General features: G+C 41.5%; 1 protein-coding gene across 1 annotated transcript in view; it reads left to right on the top strand.

The window, feature by feature from the left end:
• LOC122802393 (1-phosphatidylinositol 4,5-bisphosphate phosphodiesterase gamma-1-like) overlaps positions 1 to 23,776 on the top strand; it is an 824,139-nt gene that overhangs the window by 741,683 nt on the left and 58,680 nt on the right. Inside the window, exon 5 of the mRNA XM_044072019.1 lies at positions 20,026 to 20,110. Within this exon, the coding sequence (XP_043927954.1) occupies positions 20,026 to 20,110 (85 nt within the window). The remainder of the gene's footprint in view (positions 1 to 20,025; positions 20,111 to 23,776) is intronic.

Below are 23,776 nucleotides of genomic sequence, written 5' to 3'. Positions count from 1 at the left end.
TAGCTGGGCTAAATGTGTAGTACTAACAAGTTATTTCATGGTAGAAATGAAGTCCCAATATCTTTATAATCTCCAAATGAACACTGGTCAGTTCTTAAGACTACAAAAGCCATTTAACAAAACCAAACAAAATTCTAGAATCACTTTAGGAAATGTGTACATGCACCTTACAAACAGGTCTATGTACCTTTCCTTTGAGTCTGTTATTATTCCTTGATTTTAACTTCAATACTGATGTAGCGTATGGGGCTCCATGATTAAGCTCCAAAAATGGTTAAATTACAGCCAAGTTCTGCACTACTCTAGAACAAGACCCAACCTTAAAGATTAGAAGGGTGCTTAACAATTAAGTACCCCTATACGTACTATTAACATCAGGTCTGGCACAAAAAGCGGAGAACTCTGGCCAGTAAAGCGCAGCAGCTGGACATGAAACGGATTCATTTCAACTCCTTTTTTCTGCTGCTATCTGCTACATTACAGCCACTATTTTCATTCAAACCTTTTCTTTTTCCCTTACACAGGGAATAAGTAAGGACGTCAACCACTTCCCCACATGCATTACCAGCAGAAAACATTTCATTTTTTTTTTAGTTTTATCTAAATCTTCATGCACTAGTGCAGTACAAATAATTCTGAATGGATCATCCTTATCAATTGTGTATATGTATGTGTGTGTGTGTACACACACACACACACACACACACACACACACACACACACACACACACACACACACACACACACACACACATACTCACACACTCATACACACATACATACTCACACACTCATACACACACACACACACACACACACACACACACACACACACACACACACACACAAAATCAGAAAACTTGCATTGACATTTTATAAAAAGGATGACCTAATACTAATCTGCAGAACTTTTGTCCTGTTGCTGCTCTCCCCCTACTGGCTAAAATTCTGGAAAATTGTGTATTCTTGATCCATTTGTTCTGCAATGAAAGCATCCAGAATGATGTTTTTCCGGGTCATGGAACTGAGGCATTACTTCTTCATTTTGCAGATCATGGTAGGTCAGAAGAAGCTGTCAGATCAATATTTGTGAATCTATCCAAAGGTTTTCATATGAACAGTAATGTTCTCAAAAGCCCTGCCCTCATCAGAGTCTGTTGACTGGTTTGCTAATTTCAGGCTGTCCTCTAAAATTATTTAAAATGTCTACTGGCAACAGTTCAAGATGATATTCCTCAAGGATCCATATTCAGTTCTCTGCTTTTCACTATCGTTTCAAACAGTGTCATCCCACTATAACTTGGCTTATTTTATAAGGTATTACGGACAAGTCTACATTGCTCTGCTCAACTGATTCTATCCCTGAGGTTACCACCCAACTGCAAGTTACTTTTACTATGATCCAAGCATTGCTAGAAAAACTTTGGTTTCTTTTTAATGCAGTTAAAAAAGCATTGTTATTTATACCTAACTATTCCAACAAGAGACACTATTTTTCTTTACTAGATAAAATGGGTATTTGTCAGAAAATACACCATCCTCCTATAACCACTACACCCTACCGTAAAAGGAGTGTTTGATGGAAAACATCAAATCCCACTGTAAGCACTACTTTCTACCACCTCCCTCACCTGAAGTTTAGCTACTAACATTTCAGGTGTTTCCCTTACCTGGCGTAAATTAACTGTCATTAAGATGCTGCACAATAAACACCCCACCTCTAAAACCCAGTGTCAGCTTCTTGTAGCAGCTCTGTCTTTTTCCACACTCTCCCATTTGCTCCCTCTTATATTTAGAGAAGTCACTTCTTTGCATCTGCAACTTTTTAATATTCCATGATGCCTTTTCCAGCATATCCATGTAATTCCCATTTGTTTCATAGTCACTCTTTTCTAGCGGTATCCCTAATGTTTGTCTCACCCTGCTTTATCAACTCTACAGTCTCATTGAACATCCATGTTGCAAAAAAACTGAGAACTGTGCCACTACATTTTAAACTTCTACCCAAGAAGGGGTCCTAGACAACTTACTGCCATCCAGCCCTTGCACTTTAAGTATATCAGAGTGACTTTGTCACTATATTCACCTCATACCATGATATTAATACTTAAAAAACTACCTTTTGAATCTAGTCACTAAAGAAAACAATTCTTCTCTTTTGGAGATATCCATATCCAAACTTTATATGGTTGATACCTATACCTTTTTCTCTTGTTCCTAATTATCTAAATGTAGATTATGCCACTTAAATGCTAAAAGCTTGCATAATAACCTCACTGAATTTTACATCTGGATTTTTCTACAGTCTATAGACATAAGATAAGAACAATCTGTGAGGTATGGCTAAAAACACGCTCCACAGGTACTGAGATTACTCCAGATGGCTGTTATATATTTAGATAACACAGATTAAAAAAGGCAAAGACTGTCAACCATAAGAATTGTCAAAGTTGCCTTCTTATCTCTCTTCAGGCTCCAGACTTTAAAAACTAGAATACACAACAGTCAAAATTAGAACAACCAGCCATAAATCCATGATTTAAGGTGCAACTTACTTACTCCCTCATGCTTTGAAGTCAGCACATGAAAAATCAACCAGACCATCTTCGACATCACAGCAAAAAGGAGATCATCCTACTTTGTGAACACTGATTCCTGTCTATCCAATGTTCAACTGATGGTTACCTAAACTTAGTTGGATCAACTCCCCCCCCGTGAGATGCAACAAATCTTCTCGGCAAAACAGTGCTCAAAACTGGCACCTAACCAATAACCCAGGAAAATATGTCTCTTACCCAACACTATAAATGACTACAAATCTATATACCGATTACGGACTCCAAAGCAGTGATGTCTACAAATTTCAGTCTAGTAAGGAAAAAAAATCAATTTCAAGGAGATATTTTCATCTCACTATTAATGGTTGATTAACTGGTTCTCTTTAAAATATCTTCCTTTAGAGGAAGTGCTCTGTCTCTTTAAACATCAATGTCTTAAATGATTTGGCTCCTCCATGACGAAAAAATGTCAAGGCACAAGTTGTGACTTAGCTAGCAGAAGACAAAGCACTTTGGCAAAAAAGGGACAAAGCCTGCAAAGGCTACTACTGCAGTAAAACTGCCATCTTAAACAATATGTAAAAAGGATACATATGCAGGAAAATAACTCCGTGGCATATGCCACTGCATCCCGGGAAAAAGTCCCAAGACTGTCTTGCCACCTTATCACTGACTGAAAGTGTTGAGAAATTTGACCAACGTTACCTAGACTTAGAACAATTTCTTTCCTCACAGACTGCACCCCCAATTTTCCCAATGCCCAATTTTTACCCTCTTCCATTAGGTCCCATTCTGTCCCCACAAACCTTGTTCATAAACTCCTGAAAAACCCAAGCTCAGCTCTTCTTGTCTATCTGACAACATGCAAACAATGTAATGGTTTCTATGTTGGCAAAGCAACCAGAAGACTTAAAGACAGAATAATAGAGCATAATTCAGATATTAGGCATAATGTAATGACAAATGCTTTGGCGAAACATGTTAATGACACTGATCTGTCACACTGCTTTACTTTCAGGGTTATAGACTATGTTACTATGGGAACTAGGAGAGGTGATATAAACAGTAAATTAGAAATAGAAGAATAAAAATTGATTTTAATATTATGTGCAGATCAGGCACCTGGGTTAAATCAAATGGTATCTTTACAACTTGTACTTAAACATAATCTAATACTATTGCAAGCAATTTTGTCTATGTGATTTATGTGTATGTATGTGTGTGTGTATATATATATATATATATATATGTATATATACACACACACACACACACAAGTTATTTTATGAATGATTTAATGAGAGAATATTATATATATAAAATATATATACATGTGAAATGCTTAGTATTTTATGAGACATTCTTTTATGAGACATCTTTAAGATAACTGACTTGTTTATGACTGGCTGTGATTTATTTGAATTCATTTAAATATGTTGTAGTAGGAAATGATGTCTACACTGATAAGGGTTTGTGACCTGAAAGCTTTGTCTTATTAAAACTTTTTACGTTACTCTGTTCACTTAGTTTTATTACTTTGTGCTGTGAACTACTGTTTTACTTAAGTTTGTGGTTATACTGCTCATAGTCGGTCACAAATCCTACCCCTGAAGAACAAATCACTGTTGTTCACGCTTGACTGTCCCTGAATAGTATTAACAATTTTGGTACTGATACTTTACTCTAATGACTTCCTCCTTTAAATTATTAATCATATAATTCGGGTAACACCTGCCCAAAAAACATTTTACTTAATGTTTCATCTTCACTACAGAAAACCTCATTGTCAGTAATAAGATGTGAAATTGTAATGAATTGCCCTCTGACAACATTTTTCTTTTGCCAAGGGAGATAATAGCTGTTAAAATGCAATAAACTGTTTGAATATGTAGCCTTCCTGGAAATTTTGGAGGAAAAACTAGAAGCCTCAGTATTTTTACTAATCTTAACATCCAAAAAATTAATCTAATTGTGATCATACTGGTTCATAAAGCATAAAAAAGAAGTAGTACTGTTGATGTAATTCAGAAACTCATCAAACTCTTTAGCTTCCCCGATCATAAAATAAAGATGTCACCCAAAAACCGCATATATGACCTAATATAACTAGCAAACGGTGCTGAAAAATATACAGTTTCAGCCACCACCGTAACACTATGTTGGCAAATACTGGAGCTGCCAAAGGTCCCATGGCTGCCCCTGAAATTTGCTTAAAATACTCAGATTCAAAAAAGACAAATTTGTTGGTCAAGACAATTTCCATAATATACACCAACAGATTAGTAACACTCTTTGAGTTAAAGTAGAACCCTATAGTAGGGCTTCACTAAACCATTGCATTCCCAGAGTGAGGGATGACTAGAAATAACTTTTTAACTTCAATAACTAGGAATATTAATTTTTCATCACAATTTACATTGCTTAATTGGTCTAAAAATGCCAGGTATCTGTTAACACATAGATCTTATCAAAAAAGATTTCCGAGTAATATCAAAAAATTTAGCCAAAGATTCAGTTTTGGACCCACCTGCTGCAACAGTTGGCTGCAACAAAGGGTCCACTACTGACTTATGTATCTTTGGTATTCCAAAAATGTTAGAAATAATCAGTTTCTCTCTACATTCAAAAAATCAAAGATACTTCTAAGTCTTAATTAGTCCCAAAATTATCAAGCCATAAATTAACATAGCGGTAGGCAATATTAATTTCATATTTCATAACACTAATAAAATATTCACCATTGTTCAAATACTGAAACATTTTTTGGGGAATACAAAAAACTGTCCATTAAAACAGCACCACCTTGTTTTTTCCGGCTTCTTAATTCTTACTGAATGATTACCACTAAGGTCATACATAAGCTTGCTTTCCTTGGGAGTCAGATTAAAGTATCCATTTGAAGGTGCTGCAACAAGCCGCCTCAAATTCCTCTCACAAGCCATCTTATAAAATACCAAAAACAGGGCAGTGGTGGTATTGAAAAGACTAGATTTGCAGAATTTGTTATCCACACCAGGATGTTGTCCATTATTGTTAAAAAAAAAAAAAAAAAAAAAAAAAATGCTAAATGTAATTTATGTATAAACAGCTCCAAATCCAACAAGTGTTCTACCATGTTAAACTTCACGTAAGGGACAAAGGTGAAACCTTTGCAAAAAAGCTCACCATAAACAGGTGAAATTTTGGGTCTATATTAAAAGCCCGAAAGTCCATAACATCGAAGCTATGTACATCGACACATAAAGGTCGATGTACATAAACATCGAAATACTTAAAACGGTGAAAATCACAATGCAGAACATGTTACGTCAACAAAGAGTGCCTCACGGGTACATTAACACCAACATTAAAAACAGAATTTTACCCACTTTTGCAGGGGGGCAAGCCCCACTGCACCCCCCCATGTGGGGGGCTGTGCCCTCCACACCCCCCCTACTTAAATATACCAACTCCAAAACCGCACTACAGTGGGGAAAAGGATATATTTCCTTATCCCCACGATCACGCTGCTGGCTTACAAACACATTTGACGTTGTGATTTTCGCCGTTTACGTGTTTTGATGTTTATGTACATCGACCTTTATGTGTCGATATACATAGCTTCAATGTTACGGACTTTCGGGCTTTTAATATAGACCCAAAATTTCAAGATAACTGTAGTTGTAAATACTGAGTCCATTAAAACTGAAAACAGTACCTTTACTCCTTGAAAAATGCAAAGACTCTTAATTCCATCGTCTACTACTGTTCCCCTTCCGGCCACTGCTTGATCCAAAATTCTCCTTCCAAACACCTCCTAAATTGGGTTGGGGTTCCATCTGTTGCTGCTGCAGTCTGTTCCTGTAAAAAAAAAAAAAAAAAGAAAAAAAAAATTCCCTGTTGTCAATGCCATTAATATTATCTCTGGGGACCTCAGGAGACTCTCAAAATGCCCCTTTGGAATTACCATTGTTAACTTTCATATTGGAAGGGGGACAAGGATATGCCTGCCTATTTAGGTACTCATTGTGGTCCCTCTTAAATTTCCTCTCCTTTCTTCTCTGCACCACCTGAGATCCTCTTTCCACTATATCAAACACCTGGAAATAGTCTTCCTCCAAGGAATCAAATAAAAAATCAGAAGTAATTTCCTCCTGCAAAATAACAGTTTCTTTCTCCAACTCCTTCATTGAGTGTTCATTATTCTTTGATAAAATGGCTATAAACTCAAGGCCAGTAGGATAAAAGAATTGTAATAATTCACCATGAAGCAAAGGTCCTCAAAGTCCATTGGGATACTTAATAAAACATAATCCCTTCAGAATCCAGTTAGCAGTCACACTGTCCCTAAAATACACATTATCAATTTGCAAGCGCCTAAATCTAGATAACAGCTTTTCAAACCCCGCTGCACTTGTGTGTTTTAATTAAATTGTGTGGGCTGATGTTCTTCATGTTTCACTGTGCAGTCATCACATTGGGTTATCCCTGCCAGGGTAGCCCTCAGCTGGCACGAATACCAGAGGCTTAGTATTTCTGCATCGGTTGCTGTCGCATCAGGTCATCAGTAGTATAAAGTAAGGCAGCCGACGCCATTACATCACTTGCCGCTGAGCCAGAAGCAGTTCACATGAGTTTCGTCTTCTGAATTGAAGCTTAAGTCCTCTAAAGCTAAGTACCCCATTGGGGATTCTTTTTCTTGCACTCACCGATGTCAGAAAAAGTTAACAATTGTCTCGCCTGTGGAAAGCAAATACCACACTGAGACTTTCATTCTTACTGAGTCACTTGCTTTAGGCCCAGACCACGACGTCCCTCGCTGTAGCTTAAGTGCTTTGTTCAACACCAGAACTATACATCGTCGGGCCCTTATTGTAGCTAGATATTTTCGCTTACACTCCTTGAATTCCAGTATGGCTTTGGTAAGCCATCCAACAGCAGATCTTCTAAAAAAAATGTAAGGATAAAGACAGAGACAGACTGCACAGGTCCAAGCCTACTGACGATGCTTCCATTAAGCTAGTCATCAGTTCTCCGGTCCTCAGTGAGGCACTTTTGCAGCCCCTGATGCCTGTTTCTATGGATTCGCAGGCCACTACCAAGACCCTTTTGGAGTCCGGTATGCCGCAAAACTCTTCTTCAGCTAAGGATTCTGCAGTTGTCTCTCCCTTGGATGGGTTTGGAGCCACTAAGCAGGCACTGGCTTCCAAGGAAGTACTTCGCACTACCAATTCTTGACACAAACCGATGACTTATTTCGCGTCTACCATTCTTTCGAAAACTACCGAGTTTCTAAGGCCCAGGGTATGAACCACACCCAAGAAACCAACGACCCAATCTCATGCACCTGCTTCCTTGCCTCAGTCTCAAATGCTTAAAATGGCAGAAGACCTTATCATGCTGATTAGGGGAAGCCAAGCTACCCCTTCCAAAAGAAAAAAAGATCTGTCCCCAGTAGTTTTGTCTGAACAGGAGTGTGATGACTCTGATGCACCTGAATATGAAGACATGCAACCCCTCTCTGCTTATGAGGATTCTGATGCAGAGGATTCCATTCCTTCAGCCTCTCCACCCGAGGACTTTTCCTTTGGGGAAACACTTCATACCTTAAGGGAGCATTTCCAGTGGAAATGTCAGGAATACCCTCAGTCTAAAAAGAAACTCAGAGAATTCTTAGATCTTCCACAGCACAGACCTCTGGCCATTCCTCCAGTCCTGGATGTTGTGGATGATGTTTTTCTGGAATCCAGTTTGACTCCTGACACACTCTCTCCTGCACCCAGAAAATCTGACAGGTATTACAGAGTCCCTGACTTGCACAAATTTCTTTTCAAAAATCCTACTGCTGACCCTGAGGAAATTTCTCACGGGCCTAAAGGAAGTAAAGCAACCTCTGCTAAGAATCCCACCCCCTCAGATAGGGATTCCCGAGCACTAGACAGATGGGGTAAAAAAAGTATACACCTCTGCCACTCTTGCTGTCAGAGCACTAAATTACCAGTTCCATATGCTAAAATTTCATCAACATACCATGGAACTCCTCAAACAAAAAGTGTCTTCCTTTCCTGCTTGTGCAGAATCTAAAGAGTTACAAGAGTTAATGCATTCTGCAAGTCAAGTGACTAAGCACACCTTACACTGTGGATGTTCATCGTGTTTCACTGTTGCAGTCATTACACTTGGGTTATCCTGCTGGCAGGCTACCCACAGTTGGCCTGAATTCCAAAGCCCTGGTCCGGTGTCGGTTGCTGTCACCTCTTCCCTGACGTCAGTGCGTCAGGGGTATAAAAGATGCAGGCGACGCCATTTTCTTCAGTCTTTCTTGCCGCGCGGTGTCCGAAAGCAAAAGCAGTTCGCAAGTGCCGGTCGGCCGACTCCTGAGATTTTCGAAATTGAATTTCAGAACCGAAGTCTTCAATAAAGCTAAGTACCCCATTGGGGAAACCTTTTCTTGCTCCAGACCGATGTCACTAAAAGTTAACAATTGTATTTCTTGTGGGAAGCAAATACCTTATAAGGATTTTCACTCTTACTGTATTCCTTGCCTAGGCCCCGACCACGATGTTGCTAGTTGTCGGTTTTGCGCTAGATTCAACCAACGCACTATTAAGCGTCTGTTTGATTTTGCTTTACATTACTTTGGCCGAAGATTTAATTATATAATGCCATTGGAACAACCGACGACCAGAATTCATAAAAAATGCAAGGACAAAGAAAATGACAGGCATCCGAGGTCCAAAACCGACGACGAAGCCTCTTCTAGGCCAGTCGCCGGTTCGCCGTAAGGTGCTTTCGTAGCCCCTGACACCTGCTACCTCAGAGCCACACGCCGCCTCCGACTCCCACATGGAGACACCTAGGCCTCTGGAAACTCAAGGTATTGGGCCTATGGAAACCTATTCCCTCAGATGGGTCCGGAGCCGCTGAGCAGGCATCGGCTTCTGAGGGTGTTTTCAGACCTATACAGCTTACTATCAGGACTTCTTCAGCAGCCAAGACAAAGTTTAAAACACCAATAAAGACAAAGAAACAAGTTCAGCATTCACCTGGACAGTCATCCATGCCAAAGAAACAGATGCTTAAAATGGCCGAGGACCTAATTACTCTGATCAGGGGTTCCCATCCCCCTCCTGATAAAAGGCATAGGCAAGATACTGACTATGATTCCTCTGACCAGGTTTCTATTTCATCTGATTCCTCTTCTGAACAGGGGTATTCTCTTCCTCCCTATGAGGATTCTGATGCTGAAGAATCTATCCCTTCAGCCTCTCCTCCTGAGGATTATTCTTTTTGGGGAAACCCTGCACACCATGAGGGAGCTTTTCCATTGAGAGAGCCAAGGTTATTCTGAATCCAAGAAAAGGCTCTGAGATTTTCTTTTATTGCCTCAGCACAGGCCCCTTGCTATTCCCCCTGTACTAGATATTGTTGATTATGTTTTTTCTGAATCCAGTTTATCTCCAGATTCTTTACCCCCTGCACCAGTTAAGCCAGATAGGTACTACAGGGTCCCAGATTCACATAAATTTCTTTATAAAAACCCTGCTGCTGACCCAGAAACAATTTCACAGGGTCCCAAAGGGGTCAAGGCTTCCACTGCAAAAAATCATGTTCCCTCTGATAGGGATTCAAGAGCACTGGACTAATGGGGGGGGGGGGAGTCTACACCTCTGCTACTTTAGCTGTAAGGGCTTTAAACTGTCAGTTTCACATGCTTAAATATCAACAATATCTGATGTCTTTGCTCAAACAGAAAATGCTTACAAGGTCAGAATGTACTGAAAATAAGGAAATGCAGGATTTGTTGCATGCAGCTGAACAAGTGTGAAAGCATACTTTGCAATGTGGTTTTGATTCATTAGAGACTTCTTGCAGAGCTGCAGTTACAGGTTCTGACATTCAAAGGCATGCTTGGTTAAAGGAGCAAAGTTTACCTGATCATGTTAAAGCAAAATTGTTGGATGCTCCATTACAGCATGATACTTTGTTTGGTGTTAAGGCAGAATAGGTGTTAAAGAAAATGGAGGATAAAGCAAAATCAATGCAGACAGTAAAGAATTTCTTACAGGTTCAGCCACCCAGATTTAGCAGGAACTGGCCTTCAAAAAATTGGTCCTTTCCAGTGTCAGACAGGCCACAAAGAGGCAGATACAGACGCCCAAGAGGCAGATCTCAGCCACAAGGCACATACAGACCTAAGCAATGGGGTGCTTCTGCACCCAAAGGCACAGAAGACAAATCTCAACCCTATAGAAAACAGTCCCAATGACTTCCCTCTACCAATGCCAAGCACTTACCTATTGCAGGCACCCTTAGGGGGAAAACTTGCACTTTTCTCATAAAACTGGCACAAAATTACCCAAGACAAATGGGTACTAAATATTGTTTCTCAGGGTTACAGGTTCCACTTTCACACCCTTCCAAGGCCAAAAGGTATGCCAGACCTGCCACACAATCAATGGGCAGAGGCACAAAGACAAATTTCTGCTCTCATGGACATGAGGGCTATTCAAAAAGTACCACAACAAGAGCAAGGCAAGGATTTTACTCAAGACTTTTCTTGGTACCAAGAAAGGACAAAGCTTGGAGAGCAATACTAGACCTGTCTACTCTAAATACTTTCCTGGATGTTCCAAAATTCAAAATGTTGACACTACACCAACTTCTACCCATGCTGGGCAAGAAGGCTTGGCTAGTTACTTTGGACCTCAAAGAGGCTTACCTGCATGTCCCATATCAGACAGTCATGCAGAAGATACCTCAGATTCATAGCTGGCTCAATACATTATCAATTCTCTGCACTGCCCTTTAGCTTATCTACTGTGCCCAGGGTATTCACAAAATGCCTGGCACCAGTAATTGCATTTTGCAGACAAAAAGGAATTCAAATATATCCCTACTTGGACGACTGCCTTATTCAAGCAGATAGCATGGACATTCTACTAAAGCATCTGGCGTTTGTAAAAAGATTATTAATTTGCCTAGGGTACACAGTAAACGAAAAGAAATCAAAACTAGTGCCCTCTCAAGAGATAATATTCCTAGGTGCAAGCTTAAATACCACTGCCCAGATGGCTTATCTCACGCCAGACAGACAAAGGCAACTGACTCATTATTTTCAAATGATGGCAACAAAGACCCAGCTACCTGTAAGAAAAATTCTGCAGGCTTTGGGCTTCACGGCATCCTGCATCCTGCTAATTCCATATGCAAGACTGCATATGAGGAAGCTACAATTGTATCTAAAAAGTGTTTGGACTCAACATTGCCACAGCCTGGAAACAATAATTACTCTCATTACCTGTCTGCAACAGGAATTTCGATGGTGGGCACTGGCCTGTCACCACAACAAGGGACAGCCTTTCACTCTTCCCACAGCCAGGCAGACACTAACAACAGATGCATCAGATTACACTTGGGGGAGCACCCATGGCAGGAAAATGCATACAGGGCACGTGGCCCACAGACCAAATGCATCTTCATATCAATGAAAAAGAGATGCTAGCTGTACAGAATGCCCTGACAGCCTTCAAGGATCTGCTACATCCAGGACAACTATTACTAAAAACGGACAATATTACAGTCATGTGGTACATAAACAAGCAAGGGGGCACACATTCCTACCCCCTCTGCAGGCAAGCCATGACTTTGTGGAACACAGCACTGGCCTATCAAGTTCATCAGCAGGCACAATTCCTGCCAGGAAAGAAAAATACTCTGGCAGACAACCTAAGCAGAAACCTCATGGACCCTCACGAGTGGAAAGTGGATCCACAAGTCTTCAGCATGATAACAAAGAAATGGGGATGCCCAGACATAGATCTGTTTGCCTCCCCTCACAACTGCCACCTACAGAGATTCTGCACAAGGACTTATCACTCATAAGCATGGAAGGTGGATGCTCCATCATTCAGCTGGAAAAGCCTAAGAGTTTATGCCTATCCACCACTGCCTCTACTCCCCAAAGTACTCCTAAAAGTCAGACAACAGAAGCCAAAAATGATTCTGATTGCCCCAGACTGGCCATGCCAGCACTGGTACCCAATCCTAAAGAGCTTGTCTCAAGGACCAGCCTGGATTTTACCTCAAATTCCTCATCTGCTGACACAACAAAATAATCAGATCCTGCACACACAACTCAGAACCTTAAATCTGGCTGCTTGGAAAATAATGTAGCCATTCAGAACTCGCCTCTCTCTCTAAAGCAGTTATGGATGTCATTTTGGAAGCCAGGAGGCGCAGCACCAGGAAATCTTATTCAGAAAAATGGAAGAGATTCTGTGCTTGGAACCAGGCACAAGGACTTGAACCGCTTGTCCCTAATATTCCTCAGATTTTACAATACTTGACTGAGATGCTGGACAAAGGCCTATCCTTCTCATCAATTAAGATCCATGCCTCTGCCATTTCAGCTCATTACAATACGGAACCTCCTATTTTCTCTCATCCACTACTAAGGCAGTATCTCAGAGGGGCAAAAAACACAAGACCCCCAAGGAGAGCACCTATACCAACATGGGACCTCAACTTTGTCTTGGAAAAGCTCACACTGCCTCCTTTTGAGCCAGCCAATACAGCTGAGATAAAATTCTTATCATGGAAAACTGCTCTGCTCCTAGCAATAACCTCAGCAAGAAGAGTCTCAGAGTTACAGGCATTAATGGCATTGGAACCTTTCATCATTTTTCACCAGGACAGGGTCTCTCTAAGGACAAACCGTACATTTATGCCAAAGGTAGTATCCAGTGTGGCTCTTAACCAAACCATTCATTTACCAACCTTTTATCCAAATCCCCAGAATAAAGGGGAGAGACTTCTGCACTCTTTGGACATACACAGGCAGCTACGCTTCTACTTGGACAAAACAAAAGCTTTCAGAAAAACTGAGCAACTTTTTGTGGCATACGCTGCAGGATCACAAGGAAAGGCTATTTCAAAGCAGACTATTTCAAAATGGATAGGACACTGCATTCATTTCTGCTATCCACAGCATGGCAAATCAGTGCCTAAGAATATTAGGCCACATTCTACCAGGGCAGCAGCCTTTCTCAGAGGAGTAACAACCAAGGAAATTTTGGAGGCTGCAACTTGGAGTTCAGTGCACACTTTTACTAAGCACTATCACTTACCTCTTTACTCTAAACCAGAGCAGGCTTTGCCACTGCAGTCCTGCAGGGCTTCATAGCCACTCCTAATCCTATTTAGACCCAGCCGCCCAACCTCAGCTTTGGGATTCAACCCAAGTGTAATGACTGCAACAGTGAAATACGATGAACATAGTACAGTTGTGTACCTATCATAAATGTAGATGTTCAAGTGTATTCACTGTTGCAGTCCAGGTTACCCTCCCACCATCCCCCTTTCATTACTGGGACTTGTCTGTACTTCTCTATTCTATACAACCTGTGTGATGTATTTGCTTGTAGAGGAAGCTAATGTTTATGTTTGTGCATGCTTTTTTATTTGCAAATTTTTTAGCCTACCCTTTTGGGGGCACCTGACATCTGGGGCAAGAAAAACTGAAGAAAATGGCGTCTGCTACATCTTTTATATCCCTGGTGCACTGACGTCAGGGAAGAGGCAACAGCAACCGACGCCGGACCAGGACTTTGGAATTCAGGCTGACTGCGGGTAGCCTGCCAGCAGGATAACCCAAGTGTAATGACTGCAACAGTGAATACACTCGAACATCTACATTTATGGTAGGTACACAACTGTACTTTTTGATGCCCTAGAAGCTTTTTGCAAGGCAGCAGTCACCGGTTCTGTCCTTAGAAGGCATGCACGGCTTAAGGAACAGCCCTTGCCAGACCATGTTAAATCTAAATTATTGGATGCACCCTTGCACAAAGACAACTTATTTGGCACTAAGGCAGAGGAGGTCTTAAAAAAGATGGAAGAAAAAGCTTAATCTATGCAGACAATTAAGGATTTCCTACAGATCCAGCCACCTAGGTTCAGCAGGCATTGCCCCTCCAAGCACTGGTCCTTTCTGCTCCCACCAGGTCAGTTCAGCCCAGACCCCTGGGAAGCAGACCCCCCAGACAGCAGCCAAAGGGAATGCAGAAATCAAAACAGTGGAATTCCTCCACTTCAGAACCAGGGAGTTCTAAGCCACCCCCTCATGGTAAGAACTCATAGTGGCTCTCCTCCCCCACCCCTCCCTCTGCCCACCTTCACTTACCCCTAGGAGGAAAGCTCTCCTTTCACACAAGTACCTGGGCCACCATTACCAGTGACTGCTGGGTCCTCAACATAGTGTCCCAGGGATACAGATTTTCTTTCCACACTCTTCCAACCCCAAAAGGGTTCCCAGATCTACCTCCAAACCAGTGGGCAGAGGTGAAAAATCAAGTCCTTTCCCCTGCTCTTCTATGAGGGCAATAGAGCACATTCCTGCAGAACAGATAGGCCAAGTTTTCTACTCCAAACTTTTTCTGGTACCAAGAAAAGAGGGCACCTGGTGCCCCATCCTCGATCTATCCATTCTATACACCTTCCTGGTGATACCAAAATTCAAAATGCTCACCCTCCAGCAACTGCTACCCATGCTCTCCAAGGATGCTTGGCTAGCCACCCTAGACCTAAAAGAGGCCTACCTCCACATTCCTATCAGGGAATCATGCAGGAAATATCTACGTTTCAGGGCAGGATCTCTGCGCTTCCCTTTGGCTTATCTACTGCTCTCAGAGTTTTCACAAAATGTCTGGCTCCCGCCATTGCCTTTTGCAGACAAACGAATGTCTAGATTTACCCGTACTTAGCCGACTGCCTAATTCAGGCAGACAGCCAGGAAAAGCTGCTCAAGCACCTGGCCTTTGTAAAGTCCCTACTGACCTCCCTAGAGTACACTGTCAACGAAAAGAAATCCAGACTAGTACCCACCCAAAGGATTATATTCCTGGGTGCAAGCCTGGACACAGCATCCCAGATGGCATTCCTTACACCAGAAAAATAAACTTACCTGACAGCCTACTTCTCTCAGCTAGCCACCAGACCCCAGTTATCTGCAAGGAAAATCCTGCAAGCTCTGGGGTTCATGGCATCTTGCATTCTACTCATTCCATATGCCAGACTGCATATGAGGAAACTTCAGTGGTACCTAAAAAGCCTTTGGTGTCAACACTGTCAAGACCTGGAAACTCTTATACCATTGATACCTTGCCTAAGGAAATATTTTCTTTGGTGGGTGGCAGCCTGCTCCCACAACAAGGGACTACCTTTTTTACCACCCCCGCCACTCAGACCCTCACCACAGATGCATCAGACTATGCCTGGGGTGCATACCTGTACGGCAGGTGCATACAGGGCCAATGGATCCCACAGCAAATCCATTTGCAATTCAGCAAAAAAGGGATGTTAGCTGTCCAGCACACATTGACAGCTTTCAGGCCCCTTCTCTCCCCAGGGGCTCTCCTGATCAAAACAGACAACACCACTGTGATGTGGTATATCAACAAGCAGGGAGTGACTCACTCCTACACTCTATGCAGGCTGGCCATGACCCTTAGGCACACAGCCTCTGCCATGCAACTCCACCTGTTAGCACAATTCCTGCCAGGTTCTCTAAACTCTCTGGCAGACCACTTAAGCAGAAATCTTCTGGACCCACATGAGTGGCAGCTAGACAAAAGAACCTTCACCCTAATAACTCAGAAATGGGGTACCGCAAAGGTCGACCTCTTTGCCTCCCACACCAACCATTAACTCAGCAAGTTCTGCACCAGGGAGCATCACTGCATGGCTTGGAAAGTGAATGCCCTATCCTTCCCCTGGGTCAGTCTATCGATCTATGCATTTCCTCCACTACTTCTCATCACCAAGGTACTGCTCAAAATAAGGGAGGAAAAACCAAGGACAATTCTTATTGCTCCAGACTGGCCTCACCAGCACTGATACCCACTGCTGCGCAGCCTGTCCCCACTGCCACCATGGCATCTCACTCAGACCCCAACCCTCCTGACTCAGAGGGAAGGAGAATTCATGCATCCCCCAATTGCAGACCCTCAATTTGGCAGCCTGGCTTATTCCCTGACCGCTGATCAATCTGCCAACCTCAGTAAACAGGTTCTAGTTTGTGTACATGAGGCCAGACGCCCTAGCACTAGAAAGTCGTATGCTGACAAATGGAAAAGGTTCTGCACTTGGATTCAAGCTAAGGGAGCTGATGCAGCACAGCCCTCCCTACGTCTCATCCTGGATTGCCTAGCTGACCTGCTACACAGTGGTCTCTCTTTTTCCTCTATTAAAACTCATGCCTCTGCTATCTCTGCTCATTTCCCCACTGAGCAGCCCCTTTTCTCACACCCTGTAATCAAACAATTCCTAAGAGGGGCTAGCAACTTGAGGCCACCCAGAAGAGCAACTACCCCAGCTTGGGACCTTAAGTTTGTGTTGGAAAAGCTCACCCTACCCCCCCCCCCCCCTTGAACCAGCATCTTCAGCAGAATTAAAATTTCTCTCCTGGAAGACAGCTTTCCTTCTGGCCATCATTTCAGCCAGAAGAGTCTCATGAGCTACAAACACTCATGGCTGTGGAGCCCTTCATCATCTTCTATGCTGACAGGGTTTCCCTCAGGACTAACCCATCCTTCATGCCCAAAGTGGTGTCCAGTGTGGCTCTCAACCAATTCATTAATTTGCCCACCTTTTTCCCAAACCCACAAAACAAGGGGGAAAGGATCCTATACTCTCTAGATGTGCACAGACAGGTCAGATTCTATCTAAGACAGGCCTAAATCTTTCAGAAAGTCTGATCAATTACTGGTTAGCTTTGCTGCAGGGGCAGAGGGCAAAGCCATCTCCAAACAAACAGTTTCCAAATGGATAGCACACTGCATCCATTTCTGTTACAAGCAACATGGAAAACCTCCCCTTAAGGGGGTCAGGACTCACTCCACCAGAGCAGCCTCCACCTCTGCAGCTTTCCTCAGAGGAGCCCTCACCAGGGACATCCTGGAGGCTGCCACCTGGACATCTATTCATGCTTTCACCAAGCATTACCATTTCCCTATCTTCTCCAAATCCAGAGCAGACTTTGCCATTTCAGTCTTGCAGGGCATCCTAGCCAGCCTCTAGTCTTCTTGACTGCCTCCACCCTTTTCCTCGGCTTTGGGAGTCTACCCAAATGTGATGACTGCAACAGTGAAACATGAAGAACATAGTACAGTTGTGTACACTTACCATTAATGTAGATGTTCGAGTATAGTCACTTTTGCAGTCCTGGTTACCCTCCCTCCAGCCCTCTCTTCTTTTTCTCTCTCTCCTTACAAGAGGCATATTGGTATTTACTTTCTACTGGTGGGGTTCTTCCACCATAACCTGGATCCCACTTGGGGGTTCCTGACAGGGCAAGAAAACCTGATGTTATGGTGTCAGCTGCCTTAATTTATACCACTGATTACCTGATGTCAGTCCTGAAGCAACAGTAACTGACACAGAAATGCTAAGCCTCTGGTATTCAAGCCGGCTGAAGGCTACCCTGGCAGGGATAACCCAAGTGTGAGGACTGCAACAGTGAATACACATGAACATCTACATTTATGGTAAGTGTACACAACTGGACTTTCTACGGTATCTGTGTTTCTGTTTTGGTTTGTTTGTTTCTTTATGCAGTCGGATTTTTATTGTGGTTAAATACTAGACTAGTATCAGTGCTGTCCCCACCAAACTGTCTGTTCATGTTTTAGGAAGGAGCTTAATTTCCTCTGACCTTAGAGGACATAGGCATGGAGGAGGAGTAGACAAGGCAGGCAGTACTAAGATTAGTATGGGGGCCCTTTAACTAGGGAACTCCTCCAGGAGTGTCGTAGCCATCCCATTTCAGACGTAATGGGGATAAGGAGCTTAGTAGACCAAGTTTTGTCACATGGCTTGTAATGTTAATCATAAAGATTTTGTCAACAGAACATGTTGTTCAAACTGTGTAACTTGTTACAAGGTTGTGTGGCTTTGGAGGATGTTATATTAGGTAAGGGATGCAGGATGTGACGCCCCTGCATAGGAGATTTGGGAGACTTGCTCCACTACACAAAACTCTTCTGATTTTAAGTTTATTGCAAGGAACCTGTCTTCGAAATTATGAGTGTTGTATCAAAATGTTTTGTGCTGTCATTTAAATCAAATATTTGCTTTGACTGCTTTATTATATGCACTTATTGTGTGAAGTTGATAAGCTATTTAAATGTGAGTTGAATTTTAATGTTGTTTGGCATGTCTTGAATGGTTTATGGTGTCCTGAACTGCCACTGCTATTCTGTGACTGTACTGTGTTTTTAATAGGGCTTCCAGTGTAGGTTGCGTCTGCCCTTTCTTTGTTATTGTAGGACTGTGAAATTCAGTTTATGTAAGTAGGTTGTGGGGTGAAGGGAGGCATGTTCCCCTGTGAAAAGCATTGCTGTTAGTAATTTCACTTACATTTTTTATTAGAAAATGCAGTTTGATTATCTTAAATCTTTTGTTCAGTTGTTTATCCTTCAATTTACAGACATGACTCATATGCATACATTATATATATATATATATATATATATATATATATATATGTATGTATGTATGTATGTATAGAGAGAGAGAGAGAAAGAGAGAGCATGCGCACACACTGAGGAGATATATGTATGTATATGTTTGTGTAATACATTCATTATGTTGAACATATGTAATGTTGAATCCTAAAAGATCAGTTACAAAAAGCTGAAAAACAAAAACTCGAACACTAAAAAAATTCACACACGTTCTATGCAGAGGGGCAAGCATTCCTGCGGCCCCCATGTGGGAGGAGTATCCTCTCACTCCCCCTACCACACACACACACACACACACACACACACTGTTGTGTATGTGTTTGTCTGAACCTTTGTGAAACTTTATTCTTTTCTTTTCTAATTATAATTATAGAGATGCAGCATTTTAACTGGTTTAATAATTACAGTTTTATGGTATGTAACGTTTGGTAAATTCCATGAATATAACTGCTGATTTTCAGTTTATGCATGTTATACTTTCTGTAGTTTCCAGGGTCTGTGTGTCTATGTCCTTTTTATTATTTTGTCAGTCTCCTGTGGACATCAAGGAAAATATGTGCTGTGACAATCAGAAATAAAACAGAAATTCATCCTTATAACGTAAAGTAACTTTTGTGTAGTTGTCTTTCAACATTTTTACTTTATATTTGTAAAATATACAACGGTCTGCAAATAAGTTAGGCTTTAGGAATTGTTGTAATATTTTGGGGATGGGAGGTTGAGAGCTATGCTGAAGCTTATCATGAACCTTTGCTGTTAATGGGCAAAAACATTCACTTGGCCCCAGATAATTCACCACTGAAGTATTGTTGGATTGCTCTCTTTGTAAATACAAGCTGGAACATTTCACTGCCTTGAGAACCTGCCAGCTTAGCTGTGAACCATCTAAGGTTAATAGAATAAGTCTATGCACCATTTTAAAAGAGTTTTTAGAATGTAAACTTATTTTTGTTGTTGTTATTCAGGATTTCAGCAAAAGATCTGAAGAACATGTTGTCTCAGGTTAATTACAGAGTACCAAACATGAAATTCCTGCGGGAAAAATTAATGGTAAGTTGTGATTATCATTGCAGTTTGCCTGGCTAGACCTTTGTTGTTTTCACACTCATAAATGGCACAAAGACAAACCAATAAACAATATTTTATGTGTTATTTATCTCTTATTTATGAATCATTGTTTGTACTTCGTTTTATAAGTAACTGCATGCCTAATTTTAATTTTTCGTTTCTTTTTTCCACTATAAAGCTTTTGAGTCTCTGTTTCTAACCTCTGTAGTATGGATCTATTTCTCTTTTAACTGTGATGTGTGTTTTTTTTAAGATGTACCAGTTTGTGTCCTTATCTTACACTGAGATGACTCCTGTAGCAAGTATCTTTGTACTCTGAGGCTGCATAATGTGGTCCAGATTTTATTTCAGTCAGCGACATTTATGGGGCAATTCATGTGTCTTATACAGACATCACCTGCTCCAGGATTAAGGGTTATGGGGTGTGTGTGTGCTTATGATGCCATCGTATGTTCTTTACTGCCATATAATCGCAGTAAAATGCCTGCATTCAGTAGGGAATCGTGATTTTAAACACCTAACCCGAATACCTTTTTCACTAGATATCTAGGCAGGACCATCACCAGCGCTTTGTTTTAAATGGGACAGATGCATGACATAGTCGGCTGTTTTATATATATATATATATATATATATATATATATATATACATGCATACACAAGACTTTACAAAAAACAAAAAAGCCACCTGGTGGCACCATGAAGTTGTGCTGCAGACTCTCCTGACTGCTTTGCACTTTTGCAGCTGAGTAGTGTAGCTTGAAATGACAGAAAGAATGCCATTCAAAGAATTAGTCTGAGCATTACATCTTGAAGAAACATAGCTTAAGGGCAACCTGGCACAAGATTATGCAAAAAAAACTGTTGAAATACATTCCTCCTTTAGAGTCCATTGAGGCCATAGTGACCTGTTTTCCCCTTGCAAGACCACTTTTTAAGTTAGTATACCCTCTTTTTGCCAGTTTGGTTTACAAGGTATGTGGCACAGTTGAGACTCATCCCAAACACCTTCTTCAGGGACATGGCAACATAAAAGCAACAGCCTCTTCATCCTTCTTTGCATATTCCTGTAGGCTTCATGGATTTCTGTTGTCATAGTGGAGGTCTGGGTGCTTTATTTCTGAAGCTACAGGTTAGGATTAGATGATAGTCTTTGGGAGGTTTTACCACAGATTCCTTCAACTGTATCCACCTGACCCACATTTAGTGGTTCAGATGTTGACTTCTCACTTATTATGGGGTAGTTTGGGGGTGCACTTGCCCTACAATTATGGCTTCATAACTAGACACTTTTATTCTGGTTTTCATCTTGGTGAGGGATGACTGAGGTCTGTAAGAGCATTTTGTAGCACCTAGCATGTGAGAAGTGACACACGTCCCAGGTATTGCTACCAGTGCCCTCACTTATATCGGTGGTGCCCCTTACAACATGAGCTGTACAGATCTGATTTTGCAGACCTTCAGCAATGGCTGATGGTTAGATTTTTCTCCTTAATAATCTCCATCTTTGAAAATTTCTGATTTTACTTTATTTCCTGCAATTGGCGAGGCATGCTCCTCCTTCCATTTCACTTTGTAACATTGAGTCAAGAGTACTTTTGCCAACTCCTATAAATTTACATGGGCACACGTGTACACACACACACACACACACACACACACACACACACACACACACACACACACACACACACACACACATCAGAAACCCAATATTTATTGTGGAAAAAAGTTAACATTTTGACACCACAGTCAACAAAACTTTCGATGTGTTTCTGCATTCACTGGATCATAAACCAGCACCTTCACTGGCACTGTTGTTTGGTTAAGAATGACAGAGTGAAGCACTTATTATTCAGAAGAGTTGCAGCAGAAGGAAAAAGTTTTAGGCCTACCTGAACTGTAGCTATCATAGAGGGTGTCCACTACCAGGATTGGCTGAAGGGTCCTCCTGTGATCCCAGGCTGATGCCAGTGGAGCATCAGAAAGTAAGGGAGTCAGGAGTTTGGACATCAGTAACATCCTTTTCTTTCTAAATCAAGGTGTGAGGTAGCCTTTTGTTCCATGCAACTTCCCCCTAAACTACTGAAGCGTCAAACCCACACTCATTGTCATACATAGATGACAGGGACGCAAGAGCTGCACCCCTATCAGCCACCTTAGCGGGAGGGGCTGTGTCCTGTAGTGTCCATAATAAATTCATCTGAATTGCTTTCTTAGAGTCACTTTTTGAGTCCCCCAGCAATCCTTGACTTTTGTACTTAGACCAAGTGTCTTCTCCCTAGAAATTCTTCTCCTAATAAAACTAATTGACTTCTGAGGCAGGGTCGAGGAGGTTTATGTGGGGTGTATATGCACCAGTGGAACCCAGAGACTCGATCCTAAATTTAAGTAAATATCTGTTGCATGATGTCCGTGTGTAACTTTATCACCATGTTAGTTGATCTGTGAGGAAGTAGTCTGCCCATGCCTTGGGCACTTATTCATTCCTGTACTAGTGTTTCTCATCCTGTGTAGAAATGTTTGCCACTAAGTTGTAGGATCATAGGAATTTCAGAGCAAGTTAATTGTGAGACGTTATACCTTTCCTTTACCCACCCTCATGATGTACCTCCTACTCCTACTCCTATAAGGGCAAAGAAAGTCAGGCTAGGGATGAATTTATGAAAGACCATCCAGTCATAAGGATTCACCTTAAGGAATGCGAATCATTCTGTGTAATATATCAGGGCATTTTTTTTGTGGAAATAGAGTAATCATTGGGTAATAAATATGGTCCTCCACCATGCTTCTGTATGTTGATGGAGATTCAGATCATTAGTTCTAGTGTTTGTGGAGGTGTTTGTCTTGCAGAGGTGCAAGAATTCAAGCAGAATTATGTCTTTATTGTCATGGAATGCAAGGCATAGATCTCCACATAAGGCTCTATAAAACTGAGTTTAGAGAAAGGGATTTCAAGCCTGTCGTGGTTGCCAAAGATCTTTAGAAGAGTAATCATTGTAGTCAAGAACCACTCAGACTTTTCTAGCTGTGTGATGTGTCTGGACAGGTGTTTAGCAAAGGAGGCATTGTAGTCACTAATTATTCTAATTAGAGAACAGTATAGCAGGATGATGACCTTCAACCTAGATGAGATACATTTAGATAACAACTGACGTAAATAGAAAGATTTCCTGACCACTGATGTGGTTCTCAAAGATGAGGAGGTTGTCAACCAAGGTGGCAAGACCCCTGACCTACCATATTTGGAGTGAGATACTGACAGTGTTGTAACTTCGATTTAAGAGTTTTTTTTAAGACAAATATAAAATACTGTACTTTGCATTTAATTTTAGCCCCTTTTCATTCTTGCTGTTGCTATACCATATCAATGGGTAATCAGGCAACACCCACCTTGCAGTCATGGGGAAACTTCATTGCCATAGGTCAGGGTCTACACTTTGCAGGTTAGAAAACTGCATGTCAAAAGCGAGGGGTCCCACCACCAAACCGTGCAATGTACCACTAGTTAGTTTCATTCCTTACTGCAGAGGCACTTGCTACATTAACTAAGTGAGTTTTACCTTTCAGAAAGTTTGCTGTCCATTTTATCACGTGAGTGTTTGCATTTAGATTTCTTAGTTTATTTACAATACCAGTATGGGTGAT

Source organism: Protopterus annectens, chromosome 5.part0 (assembly GCF_019279795.1).
Source record: "Protopterus annectens isolate FY-2018-M chromosome 5.part0, PAN1.0, whole genome shotgun sequence".
Taxonomy (NCBI): Eukaryota; Metazoa; Chordata; order Ceratodontiformes; family Protopteridae; genus Protopterus; species Protopterus annectens.
Note: the sequence above shows the minus strand (reverse complement) of the source record. Positions and strands in the feature narration are given on the sequence as shown.